This window comes from Balaenoptera acutorostrata, chromosome 7 (assembly GCF_949987535.1).
Source record: "Balaenoptera acutorostrata chromosome 7, mBalAcu1.1, whole genome shotgun sequence".
NCBI lineage: Eukaryota > Metazoa > Chordata > Mammalia > Artiodactyla > Balaenopteridae > Balaenoptera > Balaenoptera acutorostrata.
This window is the reverse complement of record NC_080070.1, coordinates 56,634,279-56,657,801: the sequence shown is the minus strand read 5'-3', so window position 1 is coordinate 56,657,801 and position 23,523 is coordinate 56,634,279. Positions and strand designations below refer to the sequence as shown.

At 37.8% G+C, this 23,523-nt stretch overlaps 1 protein-coding gene across 4 annotated transcripts in view; it reads right to left on the bottom strand.

Moving 5' to 3' along the window:
• Window positions 1–23,523, bottom strand: part of CDK14 (cyclin dependent kinase 14) — a 575,870-nt gene that overhangs the window by 99,990 nt on the left and 452,357 nt on the right. For all 4 annotated transcript variants that reach the window (XM_057550063.1, XM_007195799.3, XM_057550065.1 and 1 more), the window contains one exon: window positions 21,527–21,575. In XM_057550063.1, the coding sequence (XP_057406046.1) occupies window positions 21,527–21,575 (49 nt within the window). The remainder of the gene's footprint in view (window positions 1–21,526; window positions 21,576–23,523) is intronic.

Sequence of the window (23,523 nt, the reverse complement as noted above, 5' to 3'; positions counted from 1 at the left end):
TCCAGATAATCAAAGGGCCATACTTACAAAATGGAACGTATGCAAATTTCTGACTCTTTAGTGCCCATTACATGTCATGCCAAAGATTTACTGTATGTATATATGTATACATACATATACATATAGATTATACACACACACACACACACACACACACACACACACACACACAAAGCTGTATGTTACTCAGTTTGTAAAGCGATTATTGGATTACTTTAAAGTTTTTTTTAAAAGATACCTTACATGTTTCTGTATTTCTCTCTCTTCCTTTAATTCTGAACTCTATTGCTATAGAGACTATTCTTTCTATATTCTTTTTAACACCTCCAGTGCCCTATATTAAGTAAAGACAACAGGGAGAGTCCAGCCTTAATGTGAACAAGATGAATAATCCCCAAAGCCAGTCATACTAATCTGCACTGCTGGGTCTTTCCTTCAGATCTAACCCTTACTCAACACATAGTTGCCCTTGCAGAAAACTCTATCTGGTGGAAAAGTACAGAAAGTGCTGTAGAGCCCTCAGCAGGGTGTGAATGAATTGAGCTTTTGAAAACGCTAGCACTGACACTCTTAAGAGTATTATACACTGCCAAAAGGTGAGTAGAAAAAGGAAAACACTAAATTCTTGCTTTGGATTTCAGAGCTTAGCTAGATAATATTTACCCCAAATTTCCTAGCTTTGATTTTATTTATTATAATTTTCTACCCTCCCCTCAAAAAAGAGATGTCTTTGAATGTTTAAGTTCAGTCTGAAATCAAATAAAGAGTGGTCTGGCTTTTAAAAAATTGGCTAACTTATGTAATTATACTAGCCTTTTCCATGTGCTAATACGGAGCTATAGATTTTCATATTTACATCTCATAAATCTATAGATGCAGATATTATCATAAAATATTCACAAAGAAAAGCTAATATAAGTGAACTTCTTGTTATATTCTTTTCAACAAAAGCCCTGTATATTTAAACTTATTTTTACTTTCCACAAAGGTAGATCATGCTTGCATGCAACTTGCTTATAGGAAAGAAACAGTTAACTGGTTCACTACATTGTTTTTTGCAGAGACTCCACTTTAATCTCCTTTTCAATTCTTCTCCAGTACCTAGTAGCAGTGACTTTTTTGAGTTGTAAAATTGTGTTTTTTTAGTAGCTTATATAAATCTAATCACTTATAATTCTACACAACTATATAATATAATTTTTAAAAATTTCTCTAAGATTTGTTACAGGCTGCCAATCACTGACATATTTCATATATAGGAATAGCACAAACCTATCAGGTATTATACCTATATTTTGGAAAAGGTTCCTAGATTTTGTTGACTAGTGATCATATGATTCTATATTTTTGCTTAGTATTTTACTTTAATAATGTGGTTAACAGCAGAAGAGGCACAAATAATTACTTTTCAATCCTCTGACTGAAGGACATGGTAAAAAATGATGTATCTTATTTCAGTAAAATAAATAAAATACAGTAATAATAATTTATCCTTGTAATCAGAAGGATAAAACTTACAGAATATTTAAACAAAATCAGTGTACAACATCTTCAAAACCCAAAGGATGTGCATTCAACAGAATTGATTTCCAACTTCCCAGTTATTTTGTTAACTGTTATATCCAATCATAAACACTAGACCTTCATAACGACATGACCTTCCCCCATATGGAATTCCATTGTTAACTGAAGGACATCAACAACTCAAACTTTCTGACTTCTGGATACAGATCAGGATAAAATTAGTAGCCCTCTCCTCCACAGGACTGCTGTAAAGATTGACCTTTTCTTACCGTAAGTTGTTTAAATCAATTAAAAGGATCATATAATTTCACCTATTTCACAAGTTTTCAAAACATTTTTAGCAAATCAAGAGTGAAGCAAAGTAAATTGTTAATGAGTTTTCTACCCTTGTGATGTTTTTGATATTTATGTTATTTAGAGAATAGCGATTATCCAATTTTCCTGAATTCAAAGTGGTTGATTATAGCACTACTTCATCTGAAAAAGACAACTCTCATTTTTAGATGATAAAAGATTGCGTCAAGAGTTTAAATTCAAATCTTCATCTATCAAAAAAGAAATCAATCCACATTAAAGTTTAGCAATGGCTTATATTTTTACATTTAAGATGTATCAGTTATAAATATTTAGTCCAATATGAAAAACATTTTCACTCTAAAAGACTCCTGCAAAGTAGTTTACCTTACTGGTGCATCAATATTAGGGTGACTTGAGTTAATGGAAAATGGTAACTTCACAGCCTTTCATGCCTCTGAAACCCTATAGAAGTTACAAATCTCATCAACAGAGGCTGGTTTTGGAAGGTGATATCTGCTTCACCATAATGGAACGGTGTGTCCTTTGACTGTAAACAATGCTAAAAATAGCTCCTGAAAGGTATCATTTTGTGTGATGTTATTTCACCAAAAGAGAAGAAAAAATATTCTTTAATCCTGAACAAAACCTCTTCAAAGTTTACCTCTTCAAAACCTCTCAATAAACCTTTCACTGAGAACTGAAAATATAACTTAGTAATGCAATAAATGCCCTAACAAATATATCAGATTTTTCACTTAATGCTTTTTACAGGCTTAAACCAAATGGACTAAAAGGAAATCACCTTTTACAGTCCGACTCCTACAGGAAGAATGCCTTGCTGTTATGCTTTTTAAAGAACGCATGGTGAATTTATATCAACTTCGGCAAATCTTGAGGCATGATAAAAGGAAGAAAAATACCAGTGCAGTTAACATTCCACAGAACTCTTTCTTCACATGTTCATTTCCTTAGAGACTGGACATGATCCAAGATAACAAGAAAAATGTAAAAAGGAAAGTTTATTTTTTAAGGCAAACAACATACAGTTTAGCATCCTGAGCTGATGTAGAAGAGAGAATGTTTCCTTACCCCTTAAAAAAAATAAATAAATAAAAGAATTGTTGTCTTGTAGGTTAAAGATATTAGATGGTTAGGATTGGAGAAAATCACCAAAACCAGTTCTCCCATTTAAATAAATATGCAAGAAAATTCAGTTAGATCAGAGCTTATGCGTTATTAAAGTTTGGTTCTGGGCAAAAGAAAAATATATTTTCTGTGGACTATCATTTCAGCTTCTTTATCTTATGACATTGCATCTGGAATTTGAAAATATATGATCTCATTATGATACAAGAAGAACTGGCCTGTGTGTTTATGTGTAAAACAAGACTTGGATTAAGACTGAAGAGTTGGGTGTCCTCTACAAGGGCCTGATGATCTTTAGGAAGAAAAGTCAAATAGCTTTTAATACTTGCTGCTCCTACAAAGGAGCCTCCTATCTTCCCCGTCACAGACTTTCTTGTAGGCCGCACACTGAACCAACTACCTGTTGAGCTATCTGATTTCCCTTGATTATCACAAAGGACATGATCAGCCAGCAAATGACACCCTTGTTCTAAATACTATGAGAAGGTATAATAAGGAGATGAAGCATCTATTGAGGATTTACTATGTGCTAGAGACTTTTCACAAGTCGTCCCCCTTATTCTGCATCCCCAGTTATGAGATGAACATCATTATCCCTCCTTATAGATGAGGGAACTGAGGCTCAGAGAGGAGAAGCCATACAGCCAGAGTCACACAGCAAATGAGGGTAGAGCATGTTATGTGCTTCAGATGAAGATGCTCTCTTCTCTCTATCATCCTTCTTAAAGCTTTGTTTATATCTTTTTTTTCTCATTATAAAAGTAAGACATGATCATTCTAGAGAATTTAGAAACATATAAGAGAAATCCTGAAACATATAAGAGAAAGTAAAAACATCTCATAAGTCTATAATTCAGATAAATGATTTTTTTATCAACTCGATGTTTACTTCTATGTGTATAGGTCTGAGCAAACACATCATTTTATTTCTTTGTAATTTTTATCACGGCGTACATTTTTTCCACATAAAATTTCCTTTCAAAACCTGCATTTAAAAAGCTCTCTTTAAATTCCTAAAAGTCAAACTTAAGCCCATATTGAGGTCATATTAGTTTCTGGGGGTCAGGAATCCTGAAACAGCTGAACTGGGTAGTTCTGGCTCAAGGTCTCTCACAGGGTTGCAGTCAAGGTGACATCCAGGGCTACAGTCATTTGAAACTTGACTGGGCCTGGTGAATCCAATCCCAGGTGGCTCACTCACATGGCTGTTGGCAGGAGGCCTTAGTTCCTCACCATGGGGGCCTCTCCCAGATGGAGGAACTATTCACATGACATGGCAGCTAGCTTCTCCAGAGTCAGTGAACCAAGAAAGAGAGAGGGAGACAGCTAAGATGGGAACCTCAATCTTTTAGAACCTAACCTTGGAAATAATGTGCCATCATTTCTGCCATATGCTACTGGTCACCAAGACCAATCCTAGTAGAATGTGGGAGGGACTACCCAAGGGTGTGAAGACCAGAAGACAGGGACCACCGGGGGGCCATCTTGGAGGCTGCTAAACCATAATGATGATTATAGAAGAGATCTGGGGTTTTTTTTTAAACTGTGGTAAAATATATGTAACCTAAAATTTGCCATTTTAAGCATTTTCAAGTGTACAATTCAGTGGCATTAATTGCATTCACAATATTGTTCAACCATCACCAATATCCATTTCAAAATCCTTTCATAACCCCAAAAACAATCTCTATACTAATTTAGCAACATATTTTTATTAAAATAATGTGACAATAATACTAAAGATAATTTTTGTAAAGTAGAAAAACAATCACCCCAAATTCTGTTACCCTAACACAACTATTTTTATCTCTTATATTACATTTCAATCACAGTTCACAATTTTATAGTTAATATGCTAGTATGCATAAAATTATTTATTCTGCTTTTTTCAGAGAACATATGAAGCATTCCCTATGTTTTCAAAGTCTTCATAATACCGTCCTAACATTGTTGTGTAATATTCCACTGGGGTTCATGAACCATGATATACTAAGTATTTCCCCATTCCCTTAATCTTGGTTAAGTTGGTACCAAGTCTTTTTTAATAATTTAATATACAACACAGTAATAAGCATCTTTGGGCAACTAGGTTTTTACTCCATTGATTTGTTTTCTTGGGAGAAACACTAAAGAGTCAGATTACTAGGTCATAAACTTAATTCCCCAGGCTTCCTATCGGAAGTAATATCGCAACTGTAGCCTACAAGGCCTTTCCTCACCCCCTTTGCCTCCAGTCTCCAATCTCATCTCCTCTCACTCTCCTTACACTCACTACACTCTTACCACCTTCATTCTTCAACACATATTTCTTGAGCACCTATTATGTGATGGGCTCTGTCATAGGTACAAAGGATATAAAGGTAAACAAAATAGTCAAAATCCCAGCCTTCATATGGCTTACAATTTTCCAGTGCTATTCCTCTTTTTAAAAAGAAATCATACTGCCATGTCTTCATGTACTTATCACTCTCTGAGATTGCTTATTTTATTACTTGTTTATTGTCCTAGATACTCTAGAAGGTAAAGCCCGTGAGGACGAGAACCTCATCTGTGCATTCCCAAGCACCCAGAACTTTTAGATGACACTAAATCATATTTCTTGAATGTGCCACAAATGAGTATCTTTACAGCTTTTAACGTTTCCATGATGTTTTCTACACTGTTTATCAGTTTACAGTGCCATTAGCAGTAAATAAATGCATCCATTTCTCTATAACCTGACCAGCACTGGGGTTTAGGAAGGAGGAGGTTATGGATCTGGGGGAATGGGTGCTAATGAAGGGTTGTTTGATGGACAGCATAGAAAATAATGAAGCTATCTTTAGGCTTTTTAAAATATTGCATTAAAATGTAATTTATCTTGATTACTATGTTTTTTTTGGAGGGGGGCATCACCTTGAATTCTGAACCCAAGCTGAGTACCTTAGTTGCCTCATCCTAGTCTCCGTCCTTCTGTGAATAAAATGGCAAACGAGGGATATATTTACAGATTTGCTCTTGAGTCTACAATATAATTGAGGACAGGGAAACAGACTTTCTAAAATAAGCTGAAATGTTACTATCAGAAAATGTAGAGAACTATCTGAGAGCTATTTTCAGGATTAAATGAGATATTGCGGACAAAGCATTTGGCATGCTATAGGCACATCTATGTGTACCATGAACAAGTGCAGCTGTTGATATTTATAATAAATATCACTGCTGCTGCTCTACCACTTCTATGCATGTAAAAAATTAAACTGACCCTACTAAATGCAGTAAAAGGAGTCTTTTAAGACTATAATATTCTTTCCCAAATCAGAGTATATCCCTAAAAGTCCTTTGGCAGGAAACACCTCATTGGGAGACTTACAACAAATGGAAAAAAGAGGAGAATCAAAGTTATGAGTGAATTTATACAAAAAAGATCTCATAATTTTTAAATGCTCACTAAAATAAAACAACGAAGAGCACCTTAAGTAAAAATATTTTCAATATTATTTTACATACCTTAAGATGGAAACGTTTTCCTGTTAGATACGCTGCAGGATCTGCCTCTTATTTTAAGATTTTGTAAATGTGTTTTGCTGTGTTACATACCAAGGCATACTGCCTTCTTTGCCAGTCTCCCCTTTACTCTGACTATAGATGTGTCCTCTTTCTAAACGCCCAATGTCTTCCTTGGTTTATGGCTCACCATATGGCCTGTCTTATATGTCTTGATTTCCTTCTGCCTAGCAGCCCTAGGTTGCTGACCTCAATTTCAGATTTATCAAGACAACAAAGTGAAAACATTTCTGCTTCTCTACCATCCTCATTCCTCCTTTCCTCTTCCCAACCCTACTGTTCAAATGATCTCCAAGTGGAGTGACTCACCAACATCTGAACCAGGGCCCTCAGAGCTGTAGAACATCAAGCTGACATGTACTAAAATACTGAGTAACTGCAACGCGTGTTTGGAGAGGGATTACTGTAATTATTTACGTGGCCAGGGCTGATGCTAAGGTTAGTATGAAGAAAACATTTTTTTGGTGTGTTTGTTTTCATTTTGCGGTTCAAGACCTGGAAAATGATTTATCCTACTCTGTGATGTAATGTGTGCTACAAGTATGAGAGCCATCAGAGGAGAGATTTTTTAATTTTTAGAAAAAATATTTCATATATTTCCATCAAAAGACAGCATTTCCTCCTACATTAGAATGTGCAATTTAAGGAGTGATTTTTTAGTAATGAACCTACAGAGTGAATTCCAACTAGAGAAGAGTTAAGAACTGGTACCTTACATTCTTCTCCTAGTTCCAAGCCCTTGCCTTTTACCTTTCATTTTCTCTCTCTATACCTATATGAACCTGCACATGATTGCATCACTATTATCAAATAGTCTATAAAGTGCTTCTGGAGGTTGCAAATGGCTGTTCTCAGCACAGAAATAGTTACTACATTAGAGAGACTTTAGTCTAATGACTTCCCTGCAGATAACTCACATGTCCATTAACAGGAAGCTGACCAAGTCTTAAAATGGCAGGGAACTGGCTTTGTGCACAGGAGTCCAGTCTTAAAGCTCATTACTAACAGAGTGTTGACAAGAACTTCATGATCCCTTCCTATTTTGCTCTCTTGTGCCCTGTGGTGTGGGGCTGCCTAGCCTTTTCCAAGAGGCTGGTCTCTTAAAGAATAATGTGGCTACCAATCATCCTTGCTTTCCTCTCTCATCATGTGAAGAGGTTGTGGATCTGGGGGCACGGGTGCTATAAAGAGTGGTTTGATGGTGAGCATACAATACGCTGAGGCTGTCTTTATTGAAAGTGAGCACAGCCTTTGGGTTGCACATTCCTTTATTCTTGCCTTTAACTCTACATTTGCCTCTTTACAGAAAATGATTTAAAATGGAAGGGTGTCATTCCATATCCATTTGGGCTTAGAGGTCCCCCAAATCGGCATAATTGCTCAACTGTTTATCTTCTTGAGCACTAATTCTATCTTTTCAGCTGAACTAAAACTAAGGTAAAGGAATAGAATTTAAAAGTTGCATATTTATTATCATCTGGGGTCCAACTACTTATATGTGCCAGGTATCTGGAGGGTGTTTTCAGTCGTGTCTCTAACATGAGGTAGAAGCTAGTGGCATGACACAAACCATTAAAAAAAAGTCTGCCACGTCTTAAAACCAACAATATCGGCATACTGCGGAAAACTAAGACATGCATTTGCAGATCATGTGTAAAAATATGGAAGCATTTAAAAAATGATTACTTGGGAACTTATAAGAACATTTTAAAAGAATATTGAGGTCACTTTAGAGTGGATGGAACAAACATAGGCTTTCTTTGTAGTCAGTGTAAATAATTGTTGCATATGTATATAGGGGGGGAACATTCCAATTTAAGAAATATGCTAACTTGTGCCAAGCTTGTATGCAGTTTGACACATTTTAGCACGTTCTCAAGTTTTATTTCTATATTTAGGAAAAACCAGATCTAGAGGTGACAAAGCTTAGACGGTAAAATGGCCAGTGCCCCCAGAATCAGTGCTGTCCAAATGCCATGCTTTGAAACTCCATTCTGGACACCCAGGAGAGAGATGTTCAATATTCAACGAAATTGAAGAATTTGAAAATTGAAAATCTCTCAGATGTTCTCAGAGAGAGAAAATCCTGGGTCAGAGTCAGAGGATTTGGATTTAAGCCTATAGCTGTATGAGAAAGAAATAAGGGAGAGAATAAAAGCCTGGGCAGTAGGTTTTTAGCTGCAAAATCTAATCCCCCTCACAATATATTCTGGTAAAACATTTGTTATAAACTGATCAGAAGTTATGCTCTATTCTGCACTGTTCAATTTGGCAGCCACAAGCCACAGATGACTATTTAAATTTAAATTAATTAAAATTAAATAAGATAAAAATTCAGTTCCTCAACTGCACTAACCACAGTTTTAAGTTACTCAATGGCCCCATATCGGACAGTGCAGATATGAAACATTCCTATCAATGCATAAAGATCTATTGGACAGTACTGCTCTATATCTTTCAAAGATCTGCTGCGGCTTCCAGAAATTTCTAAAATTAAAGAAAAAGAATTGTGTAGTTTATACACTGGGAGGATTTTATTCTTTAGATGAAGAATAGAGATTGGATTGAGAAAATCAGTGAATGCAGCTATAGAGAAGAGGGCTAGGTCAGGGATTACTCCAAAGGTTTGCCGGCTGGTAGGAGAAAGAGCCTAAAATCACGATGGATGGAAGATGTCCCCGTGGAAATGTGTTTCACTTCCTTGGGAAAAATAAAGAGACATTAGAATTCTTTCAGCATTACAACCTAAACGTAAGGGACATGAGGCAGCTGAATTCTAAGAAAGGAGAGTAAAGCCTGATTTGACTGCCAAATAAAATTAGAACTGTGGGTACAATTTAACCTTCAGTCAAGGGTGACAAGAAATGAGAGATAAATGGAAAAATCCCATTTGTATTCATCTTTATAAATGTAATGACGTGCTTAGTTCCATTTGGAGTCAAAGGCATGGAACCTGGTATAATCCTTAATTAAGTAGCCTCCAAGGTAGCTGAGCCAATTCATAAAAATTGTTGGCCATCCAAGTAGATGCCCAAAATGGCAGATGGGGCAGCCAATCAAACCATGGGGCAGCACTGATTTTTCTACTTGAGATAGCTTACTTGCTTTGCTAAAGGGAAAAAAAAAAAAATTCAGTTGGTTATCTCACATATTTTATGGAGATAAGTAGCTGGCCTCTAACCTTCCCCCCCACCCGGAACATGCTGCCCTCTAGAGGCCACATGAATATACACATATGTAAAGATAATGCATAAATAAGGTTCAGTTACATCCAAATTAATAGGATATGATGATCCTATTAATAAAGATATGGTGAAAAAGAGGGGAGGTGGTTGATCATATCTATTGTCTGAAAGGCTTTAGGATAAAGATGAGAAACAATCAACATTTATAAGCCTCTAATAAGCTTTACCTCTTCAGCTGACATAAATATGAGAAATCATAAATAGTTCTGTAGTCCTATAATTGAATTTTCCTGGAGAAACTTAAAAGTATGTCAAGTCATTTTTCCTTTGTTTCAACTAGGGAGGAGAGGGTGTGGAAGAAAGAGGAAGAAAAATGGTTGATGTGGTTTGACCGCTTTTACTAACATCTCCAAATCTTATCAGTTTTGATCTGAAACAATATATTAAAACGTGGCCCTGAGTTGGGGAATAAAAGCCAATGAATTTAAGGAATATACATGATTTTGTCCCCGCTAAGAGTTTAATCTTTTAAACCTTGGCTGCAGTAAAGTGGTCAAAATCTGGCCTAAGAAATGAGAACTACCCTTCGTCTTTACTTCAAATCGATTCTTTCCCAACAGTCATGCCATAAACACACACACACAGCTGGTATGTTTATTGGTTTAGTCACTAAAGGATTTAGCTGGACAAACATCACAAAGATGATGGCTGATTTAATTGAATTTATGATCAAATGTTTTCCATTGCAGGAAGAGTGGGAAATCACTTATGGGGAATTTGAATAATTTAAGGGAAGTTCTCTATTTGGCATTATGTTTGTATATCAGGTCTTGAGGGATTAAATTCAGCTGAGGACTAGCACAGAATTCACATACAGATATACAAAGATGCGCTGTATAATAATGCAGTGAGGGCCAGAATATTGATCTCTTTGTGTTAGTATTTCTATTCATTTATATCTCATTTATAGTCTGGGTAATAACATCCACACACATATACACTCACTATGAGACTTCAATTGTAAACCACCACTGGATTTTTCTAATATCCCCAAAATGTTGAAATGATCTAAAAAATGCTCTTTTAGGTAACACAAAAAATAACTGATTTGCAGGATTGTATATGTGTGTGTTTAAGGCATTTTAATGTATTTTGTTGTTTTTGTCAAAGACAAAATAAAATCTATTGTTAAAGTCACTCCCATGACGAATATAACATGGGAGTGACTTTAACAATACAAAGTAACATGGGACTTGTGCCTTAGGGTATGGACTTGGCTCAGTGTCTGAAAGAAAAAAGCAGTTTCCTTTGGTGTCCCCTACCCATTTGCTTGTCAGTGATGATAGGTGAACCAGAGTAAGGTTATGCTCCCAGCCTTTATTCTTTGTGATTCTAGAGAGAAGTCATCTACCCTCCCCATTTAGGAGCCATAATCAACAAGGATAATTACTTTTAGTATCACGAATGAAACCCTCGGGGTCAAGTGGACACCTGGTTTAGGCTTACCCATCAGTTCAGGTACAGAGTTCATGTACATGTATGGAAAAGGTCTAAAAGATGCTTTGAACTTGGTAACAGTGTTTGTCTAAGGGCTTCTTTCAATTTAATTAGGAAAACTGTCTAATAGATGTGCTTCAAGACTTAGGGTAAACCACAGTTTTACATGAATTATGTACAATGCTATTTGCTAACACATCACTCTTAGGAAGGAACTGCTGGGGAAGAGGAATCTTGTTTCTACACATGAAATATTTTTTAAAAATTATCTGGTGACCGAGAAATTCAGCACATGCTCCTAGAAAGGTAGAAGGAATATTCCAGATGTTTGGGGGCCCTGTGTCGCAGCAGTATTCATGTTCAAGGACAATTACTTATCTCGAAATGAATGAAATAGTTGGACTGGCAGGAGAGGGCAGGGCATGCTGAAAACCAGAAGGGGGATAAGCTAACATTCCTCACAATAATCCTGCCAAGGGTCTTAAAGACTGAAAATCTGGGCTCAGATTGGCTAGTGAGCTTCCTGGATATTATATGGTTCAGTGCTGGATCTATGATTGGTACTTGGCCCCTATCATACCAAAGCTTATGTTACTTTCAGGTGTTTTCTTGCCGTTTGCACCAATAATGAGTTTTCTCAGGCATCTTTCCTCTTTTCTATTCTTTCTTGGTTTTTATAAACAATATTTATTGACCGTGTATTTTTACACAGTCAGTAGGACCAGTGTCTACACAGCATAAGTCAGATGCACTTGTCAACATGAATAGTTTATTAACTGTATCTTCACAATGCATGGAAGTTGAGCCCCAGTTTTATAGAAAGTCTCCCCAAGGTATGAGGGGGACCCCTTGTCCCCACAAATGATTGGGCCCCTTATCCAATCCTAATTTTCATGAAAATCAACCAAGGTAAAGTGTGGAGTGGGTGACAGTGGATACAAAAGATGACATTGTTGTTCAAATCATCTCTCTCCAGTGACGACTTATGCTTGTCTTAATTCTGAGGCTGACAATTCACCAGATTCATAAACATTTTCTTAATCAAAAGGAAATGATATAAATAAATGTTGAGGAAACACATCTCACAGCCAGTGTTTTTTAATAAATAAAGAACAGTAAAAATTTCTGCATTTCTGTTCATGCTTCAGTTTTTTTAAATGTGGAAAATTTCAATGTTCTGAAGCTGAAGAGTTAACATATGTACCCACAGGGGCCCATTGAGAGGCTTATTTATAAAATGGAGCTCCTCTTGGTAGCATCTTGTATGTGGTGAAGGGGAAGCTGAGACTTTTGGTATTTTCTGAGCAGAGTTAGGGGAGATCAAGGGGGCCGGGAACAACAGCAAAGAGGTGAATTCTTCAGGGAGTTCAAAAAGGGTAGACAGCTGTGTGTCTAACCCCTAGCAGTTCCCAGCAGAAAAGAGAGAGAGAGAACAGGAGAAGGAGAAAGGAATGGAGTTGCCTGAAATAGGCAGTGCCCCCTGGCTCTTGGAAGCGAGGGGGAGGGCAAGGCATGTCTGCTAGGTGTTCTCTGATACCTCCACTATTCCCTCCTCAGATTTATCTCTTACTGGGTCCTCCAGAGCTATTATCGTCTCAGAGTGTTTACAAATAAAAGACAGAGGTGAGAAGCAAACACATCAAGCAAGATCCCCAGACACTTGAGTGCAAAATACAAGGACTCTTGAGCATAGAATTTCCAAAGCATCGGACACCCACACTTGTATTACACTGGTGGGCACCTAAAATAAATGGATAGTTTACCTGTTGATCTACAGTTGTGCTGCCCAATTTGGTAGCTACCCACGGTGGCTATTTACATTTAAATTAATTAAATTTAAATGAAATTTAAGATTCAGATCCTAAGCCACATTTCTAGTGCTCAATAGCCACAAGGGGCTAGTGGCTGCTGCCCTGGGTGGTGAAGATACAGATTTTCATCAACAGAAAAGGTTCTGCTGGACAGCACTGATCTAGAGGGGACATAAATATCAGGCCAAACTTTTACCATCTCAGAGACTATGAGCTTTCCTGAGAATAATCTCTTTTTTTCTCTCTGCGGGGGTGGAAAATGATTTCTTCCTTATACATAATTTTGAGCATAGCTAATGTGAACCAGGCAACGTGGAACCATCAGAATCAGGGGCCTATGCTTGTCACCTGATGGGCCAGAGATCGGGCAAAATGGGCTGCGTCTGACCTGATGAGGGCTGGGTTCACCCCCTCTGCTCTGCCTCACCCCATTACTCCTCACTGAGTAGGAAACCCCAGTACAACTCGTGAAAAGCAGAATGGCCCCAAAGATGTCCTCTCACCCATCCCTGAAGCCTGTGAATATGTTACTTTCCAAGGCAAAAGGGACTTGGCAGATGTAATTAAGGTTACAGATCTTAAAATAGAAAGGTGAACTTGGATTATAGAATTTAGAAGCAGAGAACTTTCTCCTACTGGAGGCAGAGGAGATGGGGCAGAAGGGGAAGAGAGAGACTCGAAGCATGAGAAACACTTGTTGCACTGATGCTGCTTTAAAGAAGGAGGTGGCAGGGTGATGTGGAATACACGTGGCCTTCAGGAGCTAGGGGAGGCTCCCAGCCGACAACCAGAAAGGAAACAGGACCTCAGCCCGACAACCATAAGGAACTGAATTCTGCAAACTATCTGAATAAGCCTGGAAGCAGATTCTCCCCAAGAGCCTCCAGACAGGGCCCAGGTTACCAATACCTTGATTTTGGCCTTGTCAGACCCAGATCAAAGAAACCAGCTGAGCCCATCTAGGCTCCTGCCCAATAGGAGATGATAAATTGTGGCAATTTGTTATGGCAGCCACAGAATACAAATATACCATTTTATATTGTGGAGGAGCAGAGAACTTCCTCAGTTCACATGTCTAGCATCTGTTCTGGGGAACAGTTTGAGAAAACCTAATTCTATCGTCCTTCTTTCAGGGAAACGAGCAGCCCAGCTGCTCCTGGAAACTCTGTGCCGCTTCAGAAACATGGTTGGGTTTTATCCCTTAATGAGCTGGATGGCAGAAGGAAGGTTTTAGCTGCACCAGAAGTGTGTACTTTTGGATGAGGAGTCCAACACATAATCTGAAAGGATGAAAAACAATGGCTGTTGCCAACTCCCAAGCCTGGCACGTACTGCCAATTAGTAAGCGAGAAGATGGATAGTTTCTCCCTATCAGGAGGGGAACAAAAATCTCATGCCTGAAAGATAGCAAACAGCATGGGGCCTGCCCTTGGCCATCACCAGGGGTTATTAATGTCAGCGAATTCTTTGCTACGAAAAGAAAGACACGGACAAGAAATCTGGCAATGACACAAAACGACAGAGCATAATTTCCTGGGGCAGTGGGAACTGTGTGGGAATGGGCGACAGATCCCACTAGCAGGGTCTGCGTGGGTGGCTGGCAGGCCTGTCATCTCCAGTACTTAGCTTGTCACAAACCTGCCTCTATCCCAACGGCACATTACCCAGCAATTACCTAGGACAGGCCCTAGTTGATGGTGTGGGTGGCCAGCCTGCTGCAAACACTGTTCCCCAGGAGAGAGGGAATCAGGTTTGTACTCTAGCCCAGCTCTCCCACTGCCAAAAAGCTAGACCAGCAATGAATGACATCAGGTCCCAGAAGAGATCTCCCGACCCAAAGTCACAGTGAGAACAAAATAAAGTCAGGTATTGATAAGCCCACTTGAAGATCAGGGTTTTTTAAATGATAATATTTCTTTCACAAGATTTACTCTGGGGCATACCCTCCAAGTTGTAATTCTCAATAGCACTAATCATTCGACCTCAGCAGGTTTCTTATTTCAAGCTCTAAAATGGAGACGATAATATCTGCCCCGACTACCTCCCAAGATTGGTATAAAGATATGAAGATGTGACAACATATGTGAATCCTATAGAGCAGAAGACTGTCCGACGGTTTACTACCACCGCTGTCAAGCCAGGACTATGGATTAACACGTATACGTCAGGCCTTTGACTAGGTACGTCTCGCGTGTTATCGCATTTATGCTGTTGCTACTGTTAGTGATCGGGGTTAGAGCTTTGGCAGATTGGCCAGCTCTCTCTTGGACAGCCTTCTCTTTGTCCTCCTGGCACCTGCCTCCAACCTGTGTCTCTGGACAGACCTTTATGCTGTCTTCTTTGACTCCCACCAAAGCCTGGAAAGCATCTCCTGTTTGAGGACCTCCTCTTTTTCCCCTTCAAGAATCCACTCTTCAATTTTCTAGAATTGCTCTCTGTTCAGTGGCAAGGGGTTTAATAGATCAGATAAACATCACACCTACCTAATGCTTTCAGTGACTGAACTAATGATTCATTCTTGTGAAATTGAATGACCCGAGAAATTGCTCTGAACTGTGACTTTTAAGCAGGCAGGTGAGACTTAGGGGCTTCCAAACAATACCGTGTGTGGGTGTCCAAGGTCAGGACAAGAGACTTGCTTGGATCTGACTGTCCAAGTGTTGAAAACTATATTTTCAAGGGTGTGGTAAGGAGCTACACCCCACGTAGCCTCCCAGTGCTGAACTCAAGTCCCCAGAGCTGGGCAGTCGACAATTGCAGCTCCAGCTCATCCTCTGAGTACAGAGAAAGGAATTCCAAAATGTCTGCTTTACTGTCTGCTTTAGAGCTTGTCACCCTCATAAACCCACCCCTAAAAAAGTGCATGGATGATGTAAAGAATAATTTCTTTGAAAATATGGTGAGAAGAAATCTTCAGGCACTAAATACATTGAAACTGTTACTTTGAAGTAAACAGAATTATAACAAAAATGATCAACAATGAAAAAAATGTGAAACTGGAGAAAGAGGATTTAAAGATCTGGCTCAACTCAACGGCTCCCCCTAGTGTCAGTAACTGTACTTACCTTCCTCTAACATTTCTAAGCAACTGTAGAGAAACTGAAAGCTTGAACTTACTTTGCAATATATTATTACTTTACAGAATTTTAGATCAACTTAGAACAATAAGGCAGAGTAGGAAACAGGGCTTTTCTTTCTTGAGAAGGCACCCATTTAAATCTTAATGGAATGCAATCAGACATGACAAGAAAAATACAATAGAGAACCACCAGTATTAGTATACAGAGTGAAATTTATGTTATTTCTCTAAATATTATTTTAAATACATTATGCTTTATGCACATGTAGCACGACTTTCTAGCAAGTCATCTTTTTAAAAAATTTATTTATTTATTTGTTTTTAGTTTTGGCTGTGTTGGGTCTTCGTTGCTGCGCGCGGGCTTTCTCTAGTTGTGGCAAACGGGGGCTACTCTTCGTTGTGGTGCGCGGGCTTCTCATTGCGGCGGCTTCTCTTGTTGCGGAGCACGGGCTTTAGGTGCACAGCTTCAGTACTTGTGGCACGTGGGCTCTAGAGCGCAGGCCCAGGAGTTGTGGCGCACGGGCTTAGTTGCTGCGCGGCATGTGCAATCTTCCTGGACCAGGGCTTGAACCCATGTTCCCTGCATTGGCAGGCGGATTCTCAACCACTATGCCACCAGGGAAGCCCAAGTCATCTTTAAAATATGTTTTGGAAGTTAATCATCGAATTAGATAAAACATTCAAGAAAAGTGCAAGTACGCCAAGCTGGAAAATACTTCTAAAGCTCCTAAATTAGGGTTTGTGACTCTGCTGGTACCTTCCAATACATGCAGGCAAATGTCTTCTTCTCTCTTTTTGCATTTCCATAAGGGTAGCCTCATTATAATGTCTCTGAATTTATTGCACATCTTAAAGTATCATCTTTTTTTAATTCTTATGAGAAATCCAGTTGGACTTGCTAACCAGAAGGTTTATGAGCAGAACTAGAGCACTGGGTGGAGGGAGCAGGACAAGGCTGGCCTACACCTGTTCAAAGTCTATGGATGTGCTTTGCTTTATCAGCTATGACCTGTGTTTTCCAAATCTGTCTTCTGTGACTTGGTGGTTTATCCTTAGCTCTCTTTTTGCTACTTTCAAACCTCCAAAATTGTTCAGCTGCGAAAAAGTTCCAAAACAAGCAAATGCATTCCTGGAATCCTACCCTTAACTTTGCTGGAGAGCATACATTAAGCATTCTTCTCCAGCCAAAATAATGAAAGATCTTTTAACTGGCTGAAATACTTGGTTGATTGCACATGCATGCCAATGTCAGACAACTATAAATAGAGAGATCAGGAAGAAAAATAGGGAGAGTCTTTATAACTCCAAGGAAATAAAATGGAATGTTCTGAAGACCATCAGAAAGAATACGTATTCATAAAATTAAGATTTGTCTCCCTTTAGTCCAAAATCCTCTTCAAGCAGGAGAGAACCCACATGGATCATGCACTTCCAGTAGGAGGAAATAAAAGGACCTTCTTTTCTTTTTTAATATGTATTTATTATTCTCAATCCTATAATTAAGACTTCTTCTTTATATTATCCTTTCGAGTTTAGATATCTGCTGGATCTTCTGATATTTTCTCCTATCACTGCTTTGCTTCCCCAGAATACTAAAAAATCCTTCAAAGGATAAAATTATGCCCATGGTTACTGGTATAAATGAAGTCAGCAGGGAATTGCATGGGTGTTACTTAGGGCAGACTTGGTCCCAAAATAAACTGGGTCACTTGTTACAGCTGTTCAAAGAGACTTGAGGATTCATTTCTCAAGAAATTTTACTCTCGGGCTTCCCTGGTGGCACAGTGGTTAATCCGCCTGCTTGGGCTTCCCTGGTGGTGCAGTGGTTGAGAGTCTGCCTGTCAATGCAGGGGACACGGGTTCGAGCCCTGGTCTGGGAAGATCCCACATGCCGCGGAGCAACTAGGCCCGTGAGCCACAATTACTGAGCCTGCGCGTCTGGAGCCTGTGCTCCCCAACAAGAGAGGCCGCGACAGTGAAAGGCCCGCACACCGCGATGAAGAGTGGTCCCCACTTGCCGCAATTAGAGAAAGCCCTCGCACAGAAACGAAGACCTAACACAGCCATAAATAAAATAAATAAATAATTAAAAAAAAAAAAAAAGAATCCGCCTGCCAATGCAGGGGACACAGGTTCGAGCCTTGGTCCGGGAAGATGCCACATGCCGCGGAGCAACTAAGCCCATGCACCACAACTACTGAGCCTGCGCTCTAGAGCCCGCGTGCCACAACTACTGAAGCCCGTGCGCCTAGAGCCCGTGCTCCGCAACAAGAGAAGCCACCGCAATGAGAAGCCCGCGCACCGCAACGAAGAGTAGCCCCGATCGCCGCAACTAGAGAAAGCCCGCGTGCAGAAATGAAGACCCAACGCAGCCAAAAATAAATAAATAAAGTTATTAAAAAAAAAAAAGAAATTTTACTCTCTTAGGCAGTTTAATATATCCACTAGCTTCAACAGCTGTGTTAATACATATTTTTAACATTGTTACTTAATTTTGAACAGCAACTTACATGTGTATATTAACCTGCCCATCTTATATTAACCTATCTAAATTGAATTCAAATTAGTCCTTGCACATTAGCTCCCTTTATTTTGAACCTATTACTGCTGTACAAGAGAATTTACCAATCACTTTGGTTTCGTAACTGTGCTGTTGACAAGCAAATTAGCAGTAGGAAGAAAGCTAGCACTTGCTTAACAGTTTTTAAATGCAATTCTTCCGAATCTAGACCCCACTCTGAAGTGAGAGAAGTTGAAATGTCAATGATGGTTACAAGGTCACAAGTCTGTCTGTAGGAAGAATCAATAATATAATTAATGTCTGAATTCTCACTTCTCCCTAAATTGCATTGGGTTCGAACTGGCTGGAGGCTATAGCTTTGCTTTAAGGGTTCAGTACATAACAGATACTAGAAAGTCATATTTTTATAATATTTTTAGTGATGATTTTATTACTTAGTTTTTTCTGAAATAAATCCTTAAGGCAACAAAAGAATAAGACTTACGGGGACTTGAAAATAGCATGGTTCTAAACAAGTCACGTTTATAATTTTAAAACCTTACTTCAAGCTCAGCATTTAATATTTTCTCTAAAATATTTTTAAAGAAATCTAAGGGTGGGACTCTCTTAAATGACTTTGAATTAATTCTCAGGTTTTTAAAAAGCATATGTGATGGTAGAAATTAAAAGAAAGATATTAACTACAATTCTATCAGCGGATTTAAAGGACTTTACATTAAAATGTAATATTTCCTTCAGTATTTTAGACCTTGTTTTTGGTAGAAAAAATATAAATCCTATGTTCACGGAAAATGCAAATAATAAATATCTCGGAAGTGATATCTTAAAGAGAAACCGTGTTCTTATTTTGTGAAAAATCATATTCCGAAGAATTATCTGCCCTCAAAAGTAAAAGCGTATTTACTGAACCTAGCATCTTTTAAGAAAATTCAGAGATTGAGCACAATGCACACAGCTTTTAAAATTTCTAAAGCAACAATACCAGAGGATCACACAGCCTGATTTTTGTCAATGAAGTTAACTACTTCTGTTGTGACACGAACAGTACCTCTCAGAGAAAGGAAAGCATCAGGTCTTAGGTGGTCAGAATGAAGCAAAGCAACACAAAGCTTGAATACTACTTCAATTGTCTTTTTCTTTCTGAAAGACATGAGATAACCTAGTTTCTCCTGAAATAGAGTAATGTAAATGGACAAAAGCATCTTCTCTGAGAGGCATTCCACTAGTCACTTCCAATGGTTGAACAAGAAAGGCCATTCGTCTGGGCATATAGATGACAGGTGCTGAATACACGTTGCGAAAATGAACAGCTGGAGTGGGCCAGGTGTAAATGCTGTTGGAGTCACATCCACAAGGGGACAGTGGATGAACTATCACTCAGCATCGTCTACAGACCTCCCCCTCCCCCGTCCTGTCTTTTGTAGACTACTAAGTGGATAAAAATTGCCATTTATTTTTCTGGGTGATTTGGACGTCATTCTAGTTCTGTCCCTCTGAAGGAAGGAAACGGAGGGTTAGCTAAATTGGAGGCTATTCTCCACAAACGCCACTATGCATGGATTTGCCAGATTTTCCTGTTACTTCAGAGAAAGGGTTAGAGTTTCAATGGCTTTGTCAAGAATTGTTTCATAAAGTGGTTACCTGGTGGGACAAAGCTTTTTGAGCAATTGCGAGAAATGTGTTTGATCATTTAATTAAGACAGGAACTGTTATACTGTAAATATTACCTGGTATATGAAAGCACTTAATTAAAATGTGTTACCACTGATCAGTGAAATTAGGGTGGAGGAGGATAAAAGGGTGAGGAACACACAGAGAATGCTCCCTCCCAGCCGAGGGCGTGCTTCCTGGGGGAGACTCTAGATATTAAGAACTGACCCTTCAAATGGAAAATACGAAGTCTTGTGTTAGACAAAATTAATTACACTGGTGTGTTCTTCTTAGCATGAATTCAATCAAAATAAACTGCCAAATCTTTCAAATAATCCACTGAAGATTTTAATGTATTCATTCCATGAGTTCCTCACAATAAGCTATCTGCTGTTATCTACTGACAGCATTGATTAAAGGCATTTTTATTATAAAAAGTTTTTCTTATTTTTTCCATAATTGATGGCATCTAAAATTAAACATGTCATAATGGTAAAAAGGGAGACAATAACACTAAATTCCCCATAGACAAAATTTTGTTATGACAAATTATAGTTTACTTAATCAAAGCAGATCTAGTTACCTTTTCCCTAATGTAATGCTTGAAATGTGATACAGTCAAACAGAGTGACTCAATTACTCTGCTTCCCAACTTTCAATGATTTACTAGCAGTTTGGCTTGCCATAAAAGACCCCTGAATAACTTGAGACACCCAGATCTTCAGATGTCATCAAATTTCGAAACCAATAAATAAAGCTATTTCAACAAGGTCAGATGAGAGATTAAATAAAGAGAGTCCATGTATTCCAAGTGATACGTGTGCTTAGCTTCCCAATAAGGCTCAGGGGAAAAATAGGTAAACTAAAAACATTTGAAAGATCAGTTTTATCTAGCTCAAAGGTTGACACCAACATTATTTAGATTAGAAAGTCAGTTGATATATTGTACTTAAGAAATGCTATTTTGCTGATGCTAAAACATTTCTTGGAATCTAGTTAGAAGAAGAGTGTCCACAGTGAATTTCAGGATTAACAACTCTGAAGCAATACTATATCGCTCTGGGAACCCAAACTCACAGAGTGTTGGCTCAGGTGGAACATGGGGGATGGTACACAGTTAGGGCTTAATAACTGTTTAATGGTTAAGTGAATGGATGAATAGACAATTGGGTGAACAAATGAAAGAATGTCATGACAAATTTATCAGGAGAGTTTTAAAAATTAAGAGAGAGAAAAAGAGAACAAGTATAATCTGTATAAAAAAACTTACTTATTCCATGCTTGTCTAAGGTTTTTAGAGCTGTACAGGGTAAAGCGTTCTGAAATAAAAAAGAAAAATGATAAACAATCTTTGTTTCAAAAGTCTATATTGCCAGTATGTTAAAAAAAAACTTTTAAGAAGCTACTGTTCGATTTAGCCATAGTTATGCTAGACATACTAGGTCTTCACCTTAGATTAAACAAAAGAGTAAAACAGGAAGAGCTAAACATTTTAAACAATGAAGCATTGTTTTCTTTTGTCTAGGGTGATTTGTTTCATAATCTGGTTTCCTAGTAATTATTTCTTAGAATAACTAAGTTTTAATTGGGTTTAAAAAAGAAATGCAAATTCCAAATATGCAAACTGTAGGTAGATTTATAGAAGAATATTGCCACATCGGTCCAGTGAAACCTCATGTTTTTTCTATGAAGACATCTCTGACCAAACACAGTAGTGCTGGCTTTCCTTGCTTATACTATATGCTATTTACACATACTCAAAGCCAAACCACCAACGTCCTATAGTGTTTACTTACATTTACCATTGAACAATCTTTATATTTTTAAAATGAAAACACAATATGTTTGTTTTACCAAGTTAGACAATAAAGTGGCACAGAATATATATTAATAATCTCTTCTCCTGCTCCCCATTTTTCACTCCTGATGATATAGCAATTGTTAATGGCTTGGTATGTCTCTTTCCACATATTTATGTTTATAAATACAAATCTATCCATATATACAAATATATGTATATATACTATTTTAATTTTAAAATGCATTGTACAATAAACATTCTCTGAAATTTTTTAGGCATCTAATAATATATAGTGAATAGTCCTTCGAATAAAATAATATGTAACAATTGTTTTAAATCTGTGTAATATTCCATAGGGTAGAAGTACATAAATTATTTGACCATTCTCCTACTGATGAAAATTTAGGTAGTTTCCAGCCCCTTTTTTCTTAAAAACAATGTTTCAATAAATAATCCTTGCACATCTATGTCTATATACTGATGCTTTCTTTTCTGTCAAATAGATTCCCCAATATAGAACTGCCTGGCAAATGGTATGCATATTTCACATTTTAATAGCTGCTGACAGATTACTTTTCATTTTTCCACCAGCAATAAAAAAATAATGTCTCTTTTATGTTATGCATCCCTGGGATGCAAGGATGGTTCAACATATGCAAATCAATAAATGTGATACACATTATGTTAACAGAATGAAAGACAAAAATCACATGATCATCTCAATAGATGCAGAAAAAACATTTGACAAAATTCAGCATCCATTCGTGATATAAACTCTCAATACATTGGGTATAGATGGAACATACCTCAACACAATAAAGTCCATATATGACAAGCCCACAGCTAACATCATACAGGATGGTGAAAGGCAGAACTCTTAGAGGAAAAGACAAGGTGGCTACTCTCACCATTCCTGTTCAACACACTATTGGAAGTCCTAGTCAGAACAATCAAGCAAGAAACAAACAAAAAAAACCCCAAACCCAACCAACCAAACAAAAAAAACACATCTTATTTGGAAATGAAGAAGTAAAATTGTTGCTGTTTGCAGATGACATGATTTTTTTATATATAGAAGATCTTAATAAAGACTCCACCAAAAACTTGTTAGAACTAATCAACAAATTCAGGGAAGTTGCAGGACATAAATCCAATATACAAAAATCAGTTGCATTTCTATACACTAATAATGATTAATCTGAAAAGGAAATAAACAATCCTATTTACGATAGCATCAAAAATATAAAATATCTAGGAATAAATTCAACAAAGTAGGTAAAAGATCTGTACACTGAAAACTATAAGACATTGATGAAAGAAATTGAAGAAGACACAAATAAGTGGAAAGATATTCCATACTCATCATTGGAAGAATTAATACATTGGTAAAATGTTCATACTACCCAAAGGCATCTATAGATTTAACTCAATGCCTATCAAGATTCCAATGGCATTTTTTTTTACAG